Source organism: Carettochelys insculpta, chromosome 12 (assembly GCF_033958435.1).
Source record: "Carettochelys insculpta isolate YL-2023 chromosome 12, ASM3395843v1, whole genome shotgun sequence".
NCBI classification, from domain to species: Eukaryota; Metazoa; Chordata; order Testudines; family Carettochelyidae; genus Carettochelys; species Carettochelys insculpta.
Window position 1 is genome coordinate 11,635,966 of NC_134148.1, and position 15,661 is coordinate 11,651,626.

At 46.5% G+C, this 15,661-nt stretch overlaps 1 protein-coding gene across 3 annotated transcripts in view; it reads left to right on the top strand.

Moving 5' to 3' along the window:
* Window positions 1–14,874, top strand: part of VPS13C (vacuolar protein sorting 13 homolog C) — a 262,583-nt gene extending 247,709 nt beyond the window's left edge. For all 3 annotated transcript variants that reach the window (XM_075007275.1, XM_075007277.1, XM_075007276.1), the window contains exon 83: window positions 12,538–14,874. In XM_075007275.1, the coding sequence (XP_074863376.1) occupies window positions 12,538–12,639 (102 nt within the window). In that variant the 3' untranslated portion in view covers window positions 12,640–14,874. The remainder of the gene's footprint in view (window positions 1–12,537) is intronic.
* The last annotated feature ends 787 nt before the right edge of the window (window positions 14,875–15,661 follow it).

Here is a 15,661-nt window from a genome sequence, read left to right on the forward strand (position 1 = left end):
TTTCGGGCTCGCCCGGCGCCGCAGATCGGAAACTTTCCAGCAGTTTCTCCTGGATCGCGCATGCCCCAGCGTGCGCCGCTCCCTTGCGCATCCCCGGCCACATGCGCGATCTGGTCCCTGCCAGTTCCTTCTCAACCACCATCGCCTGCAGACGGAATCCACTCAGGCTACAGCCAGAGTCAGATTAGCTAGAGTTTTTTTCGTGTAAATTGTTGTTTTTCTTTCCAAAAAAAAAAAAAAAAGGACAAGAGGAAAAGCAAGAGAGTGACAAAAAAACTAAAAAGACAGAGAGGAGTGGAGAAGACACGTAGATGTGAAGGCCAGTAGGCCTCCCGCCGCTGCAGGCTGGTGTCCGCGAAGAGTAAACAGGCACAAATTCAGTGCTAAGTACCCTATTAACAGCACAAAGACTCACTGCTATGTCCTCTTCGGGCTTTAAAAAGTGTGAGTCCTGCCGCGAAGCTATGCCGGCCTCCGATGGGCATAGTGAATGCATTCGGTGCCTGGGGGAATCACACGTTACCCAAAAGTGTTCCCATTGTGCTAAGCTCACAGCCAGGGCCAGAAAAGACAGAGAAATGCGGCTGAAAATGCTCTTGTTTGATCAGGCTCTCCAGCCTGACGTGCCGGAGAGGCCTCAACCAGAGGGAGCCCCTGGGCTCCATAAAAGGAAGGCGGCTTCCCTCACCCCCTCAGTGCAGAAATGGAGGAAGCTCTCTCCCGCCCGATCCCTGCCGGCGGTCTCAGCGAGCGGGACGGGCGCAGCACATAGCCCCCAGCCGCATACCCAAACAAGTGGCAGCGCAGCAGCGCACGTGGCAGAGGCTGAGCCTCCGATTACCAAACAGCCGGCACGCACAGCACTCAGAGCGGCGGTCAGGCAAGCGCCGGAACCGGTGGCACCGCCACAGGCGGCACCGACCCCTGCAGCACCAGCGGTGCAGGGCCAACAGGCACGGAGCCTGCAGGCACCGGAGGACATTATCCACGCGGCACCGCAGCTGAGCGTGCCAAGCGCGGCGCCGACAGCGGGGCCGAGATCCCCGGCACGGGAGGGGGCAGTGCCAGCCCCGCAAGGGAGGGGAAAGGCGAGAGCAAAAACCCGGCACCGCAGCCCTTCTCCGGACAGGGCTGCAATGCTACTATCAACCAGCCCTCCCCTTATGCTGCACACATGACCCAGAGGATCTGGGTCTCTACCAACCTATCCAGAGCCTCCTTCTCCGTTCCTCCAACCAGCGTCACCATGGCTTGGGCCAGCTTCGCCCTTTCTGGGATTGGATCCCTTGGAGTACTGTCACAAACCAGTTTCACCATTGTCTGAATCGTCACGGAGATCTCGCTCTCCCAGACATCGGGGGTACGCACCCCGAGAGTGGTCCAGGTCTCCATCCCCAGACCCGTGCCCGTGCTGCCATGGTCACTCTTACCATGCTGGACACAGACACCCCAGGCATACACCTAGGGGCCGGTCCTCCCCGGCCGTCCAATACCCCCGCGGACACTCTCGGCCAGGAATGGAAACACAGCTGTCTCAAGGGGAGTTAATTTTGGAACCCCGAGACTTTCCTTCGCAAGCCTCTAGCGGGCAGGTGTACCATCGGCTGCAAGAACCTGAAAGTTCGAGGGAGGTTTACCCTAGTGGTTCCTCTTCGTCCTCCCCTGACGAAGCTACGGTCCCCGGGGATGTTGCTCCCCCGGATGACCTCAAACAGTTTCAGGAGCTGTTTAAAAGGGTGGCTTTCACGCAAGGCATCCAAACAGCAGAGGTACAGGAGAAACATCACAAACTCCTGAAAAATTTGAGACCCCCGGCTTCATCCAAAATCGCTATCCTGCTCGACGAAGCTATCATGGAGTCAGCCGCCACCATATGGCAGACCCCGGCGTCCGCTCCACCTATAAACAAGAGAGCGGATAAGAAATACTTCGTCCCGGTGAAGGGCATGGAGTTCCTCTTTAGTCACCCACAACCAAACTCACTGGTGGTAGAATCGTCTCAGCAGAGATCAAAGACTTCCCAGTGCAAATCGGGGGGGGTCAGACAAAGATGCCAAGAAGCTAGAGCTGTTTGGCAGAAAGGTATATTCCTCCTCCACCCTGCTATTGAGAATGGCAAATTATGCAGCACATCTAGCAAACCATAATTTTGACAATTACTCCAGGCTTACTTCTCTCATGGATTCGCTTCCGGAAGATAAGAAGCCGGTGCTAAAGGCGATTGTGCAAGAGGGCTACGTGGCTTTGAGGACGGGAGTCCAGATCACCCTGGACGTGGCAGACACGGCGGCATGCTCAACGGCTACAGCAGTGGTCATGCGTAGAGAATCCTGGCTCCAGACATCGGGTATCCCGAGGGATCTGCAGGTGAAGATTGTTGATCTTCCCTTTGACACGCAGAAGTTGTTTGCAGACTCAACCGACTCAGTCCTCCACTCCAGTAAGGACTCCAGAGCTACACTTAGAACCCTGGGTATTTATACCCCTCCATATTGGAAGAAAAAGTATTACCCTCAGCAAAGACGATACCCGTACCACCCACAGCGTGCTCAGTACCAACGGGGTTATGACCAAGGGCGACATCAACAGCAGCAACAGTATAGAACTCCCAGGCGACGTTCTCAACAAAGCCGCACATCCTCTGGGCAGGCCCAAAGGCAACAAGTTTGATGGGCAGGTCGAGGACTGCACTATCCCTACCATCGCGCAATGCCATTCCCAGCTAATGTTCCATCATCGCCTCCGACCGTTCCACCCCCAATGGCAAAAGATCACCGCAGACAAATGGGTACTGGAGATCATAGCCATGGGTTATGCAATCTGCTTCCAGTCGCTCCCATCGCCGAAACCTGCACCCAGGCCCCACCTCAGGGACGCTTCCCACGAGGCGAGACTCAAACAGGAGGTGGACCATCTTATGTTCATAGGGGCGGTGGAAAGAGTGCCGGAGCGATTCCAGGGGAAAGGTTTTTATTCACGCTACTTCCTTACAGAGAAGAAAACAGAAGGCTGGAGTCCCATCTCAGATCTTTGGGGCCTCAACCGGTACTTGCGCAAACAGCGTTTTCGGATGATCACAGTCGCCTCTATACTCACGGCACTGGACGATAGAGATTGGTTTGCAGCCCTCGACTTACAAGATGCGTATTTTCATATAACGATCCACCTGGCACACAGACGCTTTCTCCGTTTTATGGTCGGCAAAGAGCACTTTCAGTACAAGGTTCTTCTGTTTGGCCTCTCCTCGGCCCCCAGAGTCTTTACCAAAACCCTGGCAGTGGTGTCAGCCTACCTGCACAGACGGGGTATTTATATTCCCATACCTGGACGACTGCCTATTGAAAGGGGCCTCAAAGGCAGAGGTCCTACGCGTGATACGTGTAACAGCAAACACGTTTTCTTCGCTGGGCCTGGTCATCAACCTCGCGAAGTCAAAGACCGACCCCACACAAGACATAGAGTTTATAGGGGCACATATAAATTCTATTACAGCAAGGGTCTATCTACCCGACACCCGCTTTCGCGCCATCAGTTTGCTGGTGCAAGTCATTACATACAGCCCCACGGTGCCGGTCTTAACGTGCTTGTAGCTGCTAGGCCACATGGCGGCGGCGACGTTTGTGGTGCAGAATGCCAGATTACATATGCGCAGCCTGCAACATTGGCTGGCGAGCGTCTACAAGCTGGCATCCCACACTGTCCGCAGGGTGGTGTCGCCCACGACAGAGGTGCACAGATCCCTGCAGTGGTGGATAAACCCCAAGAAACTGCTAACAGGGGTACCCTTTCACCAACCACAAATCTCTATTTTTCTTATTACCGACGCTTCCCACATAGGATGGGGAGCACGCATCGGCGACGAGGTGACGCAAGGACTATGGTCCCCTGCGGAACAGTCACTGCACATAAACATACTGGAGCTCAGAGCAGTGTTCAATGCCTGCAAACACTTTTGAGACCACATACAGGGCAAAGTAGTCGGGATCAATACAGACAATACCGCCACCATGTTTTATATAAATCGACAAGGAGGAGCTCGATCCCGTGCCCTATGTGCGGAAGCAGTCCGGCTGTGGAACTGGTGCATCGCCAACAATATAACGTTGAAAGCCTCGTATTTGCCGGGCGCTCACAATGTGAAAGCAGACCAGCTGAGCAGGCGCTTTGCACTCACGCACAAATGGCAGATCCGCTCCGATCTGCTACGACCGATCTTTCACACATGGGGGTTTCCTCAGATAGGTCTGTTTGCCACTCAGCACAACAAGAAGTGCCCCCAATACTGCTCCAGGGCAGGATTGGGGCAGGGGTCCCTGGGGGATGCATTCGCGATTTCATGGAAGGGCCCCCTACTTTACGCATTTCCCCCCACAGTGCTCATCCACAAGGTCTTACAGAAAGCCAGAAGGGAGAGAGCCCGCATGATTCTAGTAGTCCCAACGTGGGATCGACAGCAGTGGTTCCCCTTGCTTCTGTGCATGTCGGACCGCCCACCGCTCCGCCTTCCGGTGGCGCTGGACCTACTCACGCAGGCCCAGGGGTCTATAGTGCACCCACACCCTCAAGGCCTGTGCCTACAAGCATGGCTAATCCATGGCTCAGCCCCCTAGAAAGCACATGTACGGAGGGAGTACAACAAGTCCTGGAGAGTAGCCGAAGGACCTCCACCAGGAAAACCTACAAGCAGAAATGGACTCGATTCACTGCATGGTGTTCTGCCAAGCAGTTAGCTCCCCTTGACGTTCCTATACCTGTAATACTAGAATACTTATTGGACCTCAAGAGGGGCGGGCTTTCCCTATTCTCGCTAAAGGTCCACCTTGCCGCTATATCTTGCTTTTCGGCATGAAGAGGAGGGGCCCACGGTATTTGCCCATCCTGTTGTTACCAGGTTCCTGAAGGGGCTGGTAAACCTGTACCCCCCTCGGAAACCGCTTCCACCATCGTGGGACTTGGACCTGGTGCTCAGTGCGCTAAGGGGCCCACCATTTGAACCCTTAGCCACAGTTCCCCTACATCTCCTTACGATAAAAACAACCTTCCTCCTTGCAATTACATCAGCTCGCAGGGTGAGTGAGCTCGCAGCAGTTATGGCAACGCCACCCTGCATAGTATTCTCAAAGGAGGCGGTAACTTTACGGCTGCACCCAGCCTTTGTTCCTAAAGTTTCTTCAGAGTTGCACCTTAACGAACCCATAGTTTTACCTTCGTTTTACCCGAAGCCTCACAGCTCCATCAAGGAGGCATGCCTACATCTCCTGGACATGAGGAGGGCGTTGGCCTTCTACATAGACAGAACTAAGTCCTTCCGGAAAATGGACAGACTTCTAGTCTCTCTCGCTCCCAGGTCAAAAGGAGAGGGTCTCTCTTCACAGAGAATCTCAAAGCACATTGTGTCCTGTATAAAAATGTGCTACGAACTTCGAAAGACTCCTTTGCTGGCCCCGCCGAGGGCTCACTCCACCAGGGCGGTGGCGGCGTCAACAGCCTTTTTCAAGGGCATCGCATTAAAAGACATCTGTAGAGCGGCGACCTGGTCATCCTATGACACCTTCGCCAAGCGTTATGCCCTACATGGGGTGTTCCAAGAGGATACCCGCCTCTCGACAGCGGTCCTTTTGGGGGCAAGCTGCACATAAACCGATTACCCACCTCCTTACTTGGGTTACTGCTGGGTAGTCACCTATCGTGGAGCACCCATGGGGACACTTGTAGAAGAAAGAGAAGTTACTTACCTTAGCAACAATGGTTCTTTGAGATGTATCCCCGTGGGTGCTCCACCACCTGCCCATCCTCCCCGCTTCGGATCTCTGTTTAATATTTTTCAGGAGCATCCGAGGCGGTTGGTCAAGGAACTGGCGGGGACCGGATCGCGCACGTGGCCGGGGACGCGCAAGGGAGCGGTGCGCGCCGGCGCATGCGCGATCCAGGAGAAACTGCTGGAAAGTTTCCGATCTGCAGCGCTGGGCGAGCCCGACACCTATTGTGGAGCACCCACGGGGACACATCTCAAAGAACCATCGTTACTACGGTGAGTAACTTCTCTATGTTCAGCTCCTTGCCTCACTGCTCCTCCCAGCAGGGAAAGGAGCAGAACGCCCAGCCCTGTCCTCTGGCAGTGCTGCTGCTGTGCAAGTAGAGACAGAGGAGAGGTAGTTCCTGCAGTGAGAAGGGGTGGGACTAGGGCTTCCACTCCTTTCCCTGCTGAAAGGGCCAGAGCAGTGCAGCTACAGAACTGCCATAAACTCCGCTGGCTCCCACATTGATCCCAGTTTCCTGCCATCCATGTAACCTGGGATGGGGAAGAGAAGGGAAGAGTTTGTGAGCCCCAGGCTTGGGGTAGGGGGTGGAGTCACGTGGAAAGGTCATGTGACACTCCCCCTTTACCTGATATGCCTCTCAACCCCATATTGGGGGAAAAATAATTTAACTTTCGCCCTTGCCTTCTGTGCACAGTTGCAGCACTTTCACTTTGGAAAAGCATTTGAAATTTTCAATAATTTTATAAACAGTAGTAAAAGCATGAATGCTCTCATCCAAAAAAGAAAATAACAGTAGTGCAATATTAATTTGACTTACAGCATCATATTTCATATATAGGCATATTCACATACAGAAAGTGGAAGGAGACCATGAGAGTCCTGCCTTGCCTCTAGCATGCCAAGCAAGTCCAATAGTTGAGATATCTTTTGGCTTAGATTGTGGTGGCCTGTTACAGGGTTTGATGGCTGCTCTGAATGTTCATAAATGTATTGTGCCTCCTTTGCTTGTAACTAACTTCTCCACTCTTAATAACATTGGCATTATCCTTCTTCTTACCACATATGTAAGTCGGTTACTGTGGCAGTTTTGCAGTTATGCTTCTGATGTTCATAGCCCAAAGTGGTATCAATAGATTTGTTGTGGTTACATGTCAGATTTTTATTCCAGCTCTCAGCAGATCTACTGTGACATAGTGTAACTGCTGATCAAATTAATTACACTAGAAACATAGAATCATAGGGCTGGAAGGGACCTCAGGAGGTCATCTAGTCCAGCCCCCTGCTTCAAGCAGGATCAACCGCCACTAAGTCATTCCGAACAGGACCTTGTCAAGCTGGGATTTAAAAACCTCGAGGGAAGGAGAATCCACCACCTCTCTAGGCAACGCATTCCAATGCTTCACCACCCTCCTGGTGAAGTAGTTTTTCCTGATCTCCAACCTACACCTCTCCCTGCTTAACTTGAAACCATTACTCCTTGTTCTGTCATCTGACACCACTGAGACCAGTTTCTCATCTTCCTCTTCAGAGATCCCCTTCAGGAAGTTGAAGTGCTGCTATTAAATCACCCCTAAGTCCTCTCTTCTGTAAACAAGCCCACATCCCTCAGCCTATCCTCATAGGTCTTGTGCTCCAGTCCCTTAATCATTTTTGTTGCCCTCCACTGAACCTGCTCCAGCACATCCACATCCTTTTTATACTGGGGGACCCCAGACTGGACACACTATTCCAGATGCTGTTAGCCTTCTTGGCTACAAGGGCACACTGTTTACTCATATCCAGCCTTTCATCCACCATAACCCCTTGATCCCTTTCTGCTGTACTGCTGCTTAGCCAGTCTGTCCCCAGCCTAGAGCAAAGCTTGGGATTCTTCTGCCCCAGGTGCAGGACTCTACACTTCTTCTTGTTGAACTGCATCAGATTTGTTTTGGCCCAGTCCTTCAATTTATCCGGGTCACTGTGGATTCTCTCTTGACCCTCCAACGTATCTACCTCTCCCCCTAGCTTTGTGTCCTCTGCAAACTTGCTGAGGGTGCAGTCCAGTCCCTCATCCAGATCATTAATAAAGATGTTGCACAGCACCGGCCCCAGAACCAAGCCTTGCGGCACTCGGCTTGAAATCAACCACCATCCAGATATTGAGCCATTGACCACTCCCTGTTGGGCCCAACCATCAAGCCAGCTTTCTATCCATTTTATAGTCCAAGGATCCAATCCATATTTCCTTAACTTCTGGGCAAGAATGTTCTGGGAGACCTGTATCAAAAGCTTTGCTGAAGTCAAGGTATATTACGTCGACTGACTTCCCCTTGTCCACAGAGCTTGTTACCTCGTCATAGAAGCTAATCGGATTGGTGAGGCAGGACTTGCCCTTGGTGAATCCATGTTGGCACTTTTGATAATTTCCCCTTCCTTCCAAGTGCTCCAAAATGGATTCCTAGGGCTTATAGTCCTGATTTTCCTTATGAATCATAGAATCCTAGAGTTGGAAGAGACCGCAGGAAGTCATGGAGTCCAGCCCCTTGCCCCAAAAAAGATCACCCCTAATCAAATCATCCAGCCAGGGCTTTCTCAAGCTGGGGCTTAAAAACCTCTAGGGATGGGAGAGTCCACCACCTCTGTAGGTAACCCAGTCCAGAACTTCACTAGCCTCCTAGTGAAATTGTTTTTTCCTAATATGCAACCTAGACCTCTCCCACTGTAACTTGAGTCCCTTGCTCTTTGTTCTGCCATCCGTCACTACTGACAACAGCCTCTCTCCATCCTCTTTAGAACCCCCTTTCAGGAGGTTGAAGGCTGCTGTCAAACTGCCCCTCACTCTTCTGTTCTGCAAACTAAACGAACCCAAACTTGTAAGCTAACTGCGAAAGCTAATATTCTACAAGCTTTGAGCTGCAGCTTCTTTGGATGACTGTTGGATGCTATCTTATTTCTATATTCAAGCTAACTTAAAATATTGTGTATTCAGTAAGCTAAAAATTATCCCATTGCCTAGGCCAGTCCATACGGCATTCCGCGCAAGCCCACACTGATAAACAATGGAGGCTTTTTTCTGTCCTCTCCAACCTATTTTACAGGCTGGAAAAATTCTTGTATCTAATTATAGGTTTTAAATTGTCTTCAAATTTTGTGGAACCTAAATCATTGTGGTTGGTCTTAGTTCATACTCAGAATTTGTCTTGGTATCTTTAGAAGTATTGCAATGGAGATAAAACACACGCACAGGTCAGCTTCACTGTATTTTACCAATGGCTGGACCTTTCTGGTTTGGCACCACTGGGACCAGATCAGACCTGAATCAGGGAGTTTGCCAGACCAGGGAGGTCAATGCCAGCCCTACTCCCAGCTCCAGGCTCCAGTCTCTGACCTCTTGGCCACTGGTCTCAAATCCGTCAGTCCTGCTCCCAGGCACCTTCCAGCTCTCTGCTCTGGCAACATCTGTCATCCTGCTGCTCCAGATTTTCTCTAAGTGCTGGGCCACAGATATTGGCGGACCAGAGTCCCAGGCTAGAGGTCAATCTGTATATATAATAAATGAGTACACTGCTTCTAAAAAGAAAGACGTGTTGGTTTGGGTCCACAATAGTGGTAATTAATATACCTTAAAAGCTCCTTGTACTAATTTTTCATTAAATATGATACTCTGGCATTTTTATTTTTTGTTATACTGTATTGGAAATCATCTACTATTTTTGTGAAGACCTAATGACACTTAGAGTAGTCATTAAAACATTAACCTTACTGATGTATTGGCTACATATTCAATTTGTTGGTGACCAAAACATTCCAAATTGAGTGAGTAAGTTTAGTTAAACGTCTAAGTTGTCTGATACTCAGACCTACAGAGCACTGACTTCAATAGAAATGTTATATGTGAGTCCTTTGTGTATTTTAAGAATTTAAATATTTCCAGTAACTTGTGTTCCTGCTAATTTTTTTTCCCATCTATACCTGGATCAAATGATGGTATGTTCAGCACCAGTTTTGAGATAATATGCAGATATGTGCCACCAGTACAAACAAAAAATATGTAGATATAATCTATATTTTTATAATGTTCATAGGTATGGAAGAAGAGAGACTATTAAAACAAGGGATAATTAACAAGGTGCATTGGCAGAGATGTTCAATATTAAATCAAATAAAAAGAAAATTAACACTACCCTTAGAGTACATGTGTTTTATCATCCTAACAACTCAAGCTAGTAAATATATAAAAATGGGGCATACTGAAAACAGCTATATATATAGAACAAATATGTGGCCATTAAGTGGAAACATAAAAAATGTGCACCACAGGCCCTATTTAATAACCTACTCCTACCATAGACAGCTAAATCTTGAGGAAAAGCTGCTCTCACAATATGGAGCACCTGCCAGAACATAGGCATGCTACAGACTTCAGCAGTTCACAAAATTATCCCTTTTGCATGCTTATTACCTGCACACACAGCTCATCTTAAAGATGCTAAACAAGTCTGAGTCAACTAGAAATATTCATGCCCTCACTGCAAATATTAATACAATATTTTCTGACACAGGAAAGTAAAATTCATTCACTCAGGTTTATACAATTTTTGGGATGTCAAGTCTTAATTTAATACTTCACACACAAAACAGTAAAAATAAGTAATAAAGCAAACAAACAAGTGACTTAGAAACAGGCAAAGTTCTCTTGACTTCACACTGCGTGTGTCACCAAGTAAAAATCTTAAGAGTAGCAAGCAGTCATGCAGCACTTTGAAGACCAACAAATTTATTAGGTCATTGTTAGACCTACTTCTTTAAATGACCGCAGTAGACACTTAGAATCCAGGGTTCATATAGTGGGGGTGAGAGGCCAAAGGAAGGAAGTGGGAAAGGTTACCTGTTACTAGTAGCACCAGTAGATGGAGCAAATTAACTGAAGTGTGAGGTTTCCCATGCCTGAGAATATAAAAGGTGGGGAAATTGCCCTTGTAATGTGTTGTGGCCTGATCTGTCATATACTTTCCGTAGCCATCATTCAGCTAGATGATATACATTTAGCTTTTCCAGACATTGCCTCATAACACTGCCACTCAGCCACTCTTCTACAAGTGCCCTTTCATGCCCAGAATTGAATGCACTGCTTGATTACAGCTCAAGGGGAGACAGGCACTGGAGTATGCCCAAATACAAATAACAGTGCAAAAACTTGGACCCAATGTAAGCCACACACCCTGGGCACAGGGAAAAGGCTGCACCTAGCTACTATGACTGGTCTGCTGCCCCAGTTCCTCCCAAGTCAGCTCCTTCCTCAGCAAGCATTATGCAAATGGTACTCAGTGGGCAAGGTTAGCTCAGTTTCTCGCTGAAAGGAGGAGGTATGAAGGAGCCTAGCCAGCCTCTCACAGTTACCTTCTGCACAGCGGGAATTAGATTTGCTATCCCAGCCCCCACCCCTATGCCCAGACTGCAGCAACTGGAGACTGAATGGCTGTCAGTACTGCTGTCAGTACTGCTCAGGCTAACAAAGTGTGATCTAACCTGAGTGATCTAGAAGCCATGAGCTCAGCTGTCAGCCCCTTTCAGAAGGGCAGACTAATACTAGTAGGAATCATTGGTGCTCACGGCCCCCACAGCACAACAGGTGCTAGGAGAGACTGGGTCAGTGTCTCCGCCTCTCTCCTTTTCTGTCCCTGCAACACTTACCATTGCTGCAAGGCTGCCACTGGGATGACTGGTCTCTCTTCCTGGCTGCCACATATGGCTGGTGATGGGCTGCCCCAGACTTAATCTCCCCATCTCTTATTTTCCCACCTACATTGATCTGTAATTAGGTGAGCAGATTTTCCTTGCCTCATATGGAGTCACCCAGGCACATACCTCTGACTAGGGCAGACAATAACTGTTGCAGGAGGGCCACTCCCAGAATTTTGGAAGTGCTCACAGGCCACAGTTTTATATTAATGTTGGGAGCAGCCTCTGAGAGAGAATTTGGATGCAGCAGTGGGTTGTGAGCTGGGGTAGTGGTTGGGGTGCAGGGTGTGTGTTGTGGGGGGAGTGCAGGCTCTGGATGGAAGACACTTACCAGTGTAGCCGGCTACTGGCCAGTGGCACATTGTGGCACTCAGGCAGGTCATGATGGCTCCACAGGGTTCAAAGCTGCCAGTTGCTGCTGGCAAACATTTCTGCACTCCCTCTGGGGGAATGGGGCAGCCAGTGGGAGTTGTGAAGATGGTGCTGTGGGGGCAGTGCACAAAGAACCCTCTTCTTCCCAAGGGGCATACAGACACATGCTTGTCAGCAGCCTCCAGTCCTGGCGCTTCCAGGAGCGGTGTGACTGGGCACAGCAAGCAGGCAAACTGCCTGAATGCCCTCACCCTCCCCTTGGGTTGTAGGACGTTAGGCCGGGGTCAGAGGAAAGAGGGTCATGGCAGGCCAGATCTGGTTGGCGGGGGGCTGGGGCATATTTTGCACCTCCCCCTCAGCCTTAGAGGGAACTATGCCAGTGGCCAGAGTGGGGCTATTCACTTTCTGAATATTAGGCACATTCTTAGCCATCTTTCTGAATAAGCCCTAGGTACTTAACTTTATGAACACAAGCTGAAAGTTTTGGCCTATTGTGCATGCTTTTCAACTAGCGCTGGACAATGAGTGTGATTTTTAAGAAGTCACTGTCGTTGTTTGCTTAAAAAATTAAAATGGAAGTACACTTGTTTCAAAAATTGCCATAATTCAATAAGTTTCAGGTGTTTTTTGGTGGGGATGGCAAGATAAACATTGCCTCTACTAATTTTTTATTACTTTGCAGAGAATTTGTCGTGCCGTGGATGAAGCTCAAGCAGCAAGGCAGCAGCAAAAATTGGTGAAAAAAGCTTCACTGAAGTTAATCAAGCCACAATCACCACCTTAATGATAACAAGGTTTGCATTGGGTTTAGCCTGTTGTATGTGATTTTACTCATGAAGAATTGCCTGAAGCAATTTGTATACAATGTACAGGAAAAAATTAAATATACTGATGGTCTTCGTATAGGGTGTAGCTCCTATATTATCGAGATCACTTTACATTTTTAAAAGTTAATTTTCTTGGCAGTGTTGCATAAAGTTAGTTGTTAGAATATATCTTTCCCCATCAGTATATATATGTACTTTCACTATTCTGCAAGAAAAAAATTAACTCAGTAGAAAATTTATTTTAGAAAGGAGTGACCTCTAATGATTTTCCTATCAGCTTTTTTCCTTATCTTAAGAAAAATATCTAAGAATTAGGTGGGTGTTTTTTCCAGACTTGGATTGGTACTTACATTAAATTGTACCTAATTTGCACTATAAGGTAATGTTTACATGTGAATTAGCAATAAATAATTTTGGCTTTTGAAAACTAAAATCCCTATATATCAAATTGAAGCTTGTTAGTAATACATCTTCTGTATTAGGAAACCTTTCTAATGTTTAAATATGTTTTTGTGGTGTTGGTCTTTCTATACTTGAAAGAAATATGGGGCTGATTGTGTTCTGTGGCACAAGAAAATATTGCACTTTAGACTAATTTAAAGAAGAATGTGGGTATATGTAAAAACACATAATTACTTCTCAGAGAAGTTCATTTTAGAAGTAATAGCCTATTTGTTTATTAAACATAAAGTGATTGACAGCTTTGGGTCTCCTAAAATGAAAACCAATTTACTATCTTAATAAATAATAATAGGAGGGATTTAGTAGTAGACTGCAGATTAATACTGGCTATAGTTGAAAACTTAAATAGTTTTTTCTGTGAAGAAAATACTATTTTTATACAACAAAATTTATGCAGTTGGTCAAAAACTTAAACTTTGGTTTGTTGTCCATATTTCAATGTGTAATTGATTTTTAACTGATATTTGCCATTTAGGTAAAGTAAATAATCAATATCTGACAGTCATATTTTTAACTGTACTATTGCTTGTCTTATACTAATTCTAGGCCCCAGTTCAACAAGATACTTAAGCACATAACTAATCTTTTAAGTGCATGTGTAGTCTCATTTTCGTCATTGAGACAACTCACTACAGAAAGTTAGGCACTTGCTTAAATACCTTTCTGAATCAGGCCTATATGAGCAAACACAGTTGAGTCATCAGTAAATTGAGACCTATCACTGTCAATGTTTGGCTTTCAAATGAAAGAATGTGTCCTAAAACACCCCTTGTTGTACCCATTTGCATTTTTTTACTCCGTGCCACAAGTAAGCAAAGTGTAGCTATTGACTTACCCTTAAATTTTCTTTTTTTATGTGCACTCTTAAAGTTTTCCAGTATGAACACGATAAAATAAAAAAAGGCAACCATGCTCAACAGATAAATTGCTTTGGCAATATTTGATCTTTGATAATTGCTTCAGTAGAAATAAAGATAGAGGGCCCAAATTTCAGCTCTGTACTAGGATCTTTCTGAAATTTCAGAGGTATGGAATTCTGGTATTCTGGCATGGGTCCATATCTAATTTAAATGGTGTGCTTAGACTGTCTTATCAAAGGAAGGAAAATGAAAATAATGAAAATATGCCGCCAGATATGAAGCATCTAGGGAAAATTTGCACCTGTGCTTTATTTACTGCTACTTATATGTTTGTAGTTTTGAACATCCCATAGTACAGTAGGAAGAAAATGCCTCCATTGAATAACTGTTAGCCTTAGACACAGCTTTGGCTGAGGATGTCCTTAATGTTTCATACAGTGAATTGTTTGAATGAGTTATGTGGTATATTCTATACATTTCAACTACTGTATTTAAAACATGGACAAAATAAATCTTTATATGCATTTACTCATGTTTTGAGTCTCAAAAATTATATAATGACTCTCAAATGATGAATGAGATTTTATTTTCCATAAGAAATTTATAAACAGTCTTAAAATGCATATGATGGTGGGTACATATGGAAAAAGAGTACTTGCGGACATGCAAATTGTTAACTTACAGCACAAGAGTTCTCACTGTGTCTTTTCTGAGCTCAGCTCGTGGCCTATGAAGAACAAAATGGCAAATCTTGACAGAAATCAGAAATTTCATTACTCTTTACGGAAGTGGTCTTGGAGTTTTAGAGGCTACCATGCTGTCTGAGGATAATAATGGGGATAAAAACCTGACCCTAAATTTCTGCCGCTGGTTTTCTACTATCTTGAGTTAGGTGATCCGTCACAATTGCTATTTTATCAGTAATAATATTTTAGTCTTCTCTGCAAATATTGTAGGTAATGTTTAATTGTTTAAATAAGCATAATAAAGTATTTTTATAGACATGGAAAAATGAAAAAGTCAGTGACTTTATACTTGTACTTTTACAACTAGAGTCATTTGGAAAGATGTAGACCTTTAGATTCACATTGAAGACCTCTGCTACTTTGAGCCAACACAGTAACTAGTGATTACTACATTGGCCAGTTGCTAGAGGAGGTCTGAGATGTACATTTTCCCAGTGGGGGTATCTGAGCTGTTTGGTAGCAGAAGAGGAACATAAAAACTCCGTGGAATTGATTCAATACCAAATTATTTATGGGAATATGGTCCATTAGCTAAACCCTGCTGCTTGCATCTCTCTTACCTACCCTTGCCCTTGCTTCTATTCTACACTCCTGTAATCTAATACCTGCGCTGTGGCTCCTGTCCCTCTCTTCTTCACCAGTATCTTCTCCAACTCTCCCTGTTTTTGCCCACCCTCACTGTTATACATCCCTCTCCCTCTGACTTTTGCAAACCCCAACTCTCCCCCCTTACTTTCTTACTCATCTCCAAACACCATTCCGTTTTGCCTTATAGAATGCTTGTCAAAGTAAAGCTATCCCAACAGGAGGGTGAATGCTGTTTTCAATGTATTCTTCATCTATGGGCTTTTACAATTCAGAAAACATATACCTGCCTGAGACAATATCATTATTTCATTAATATGACATGA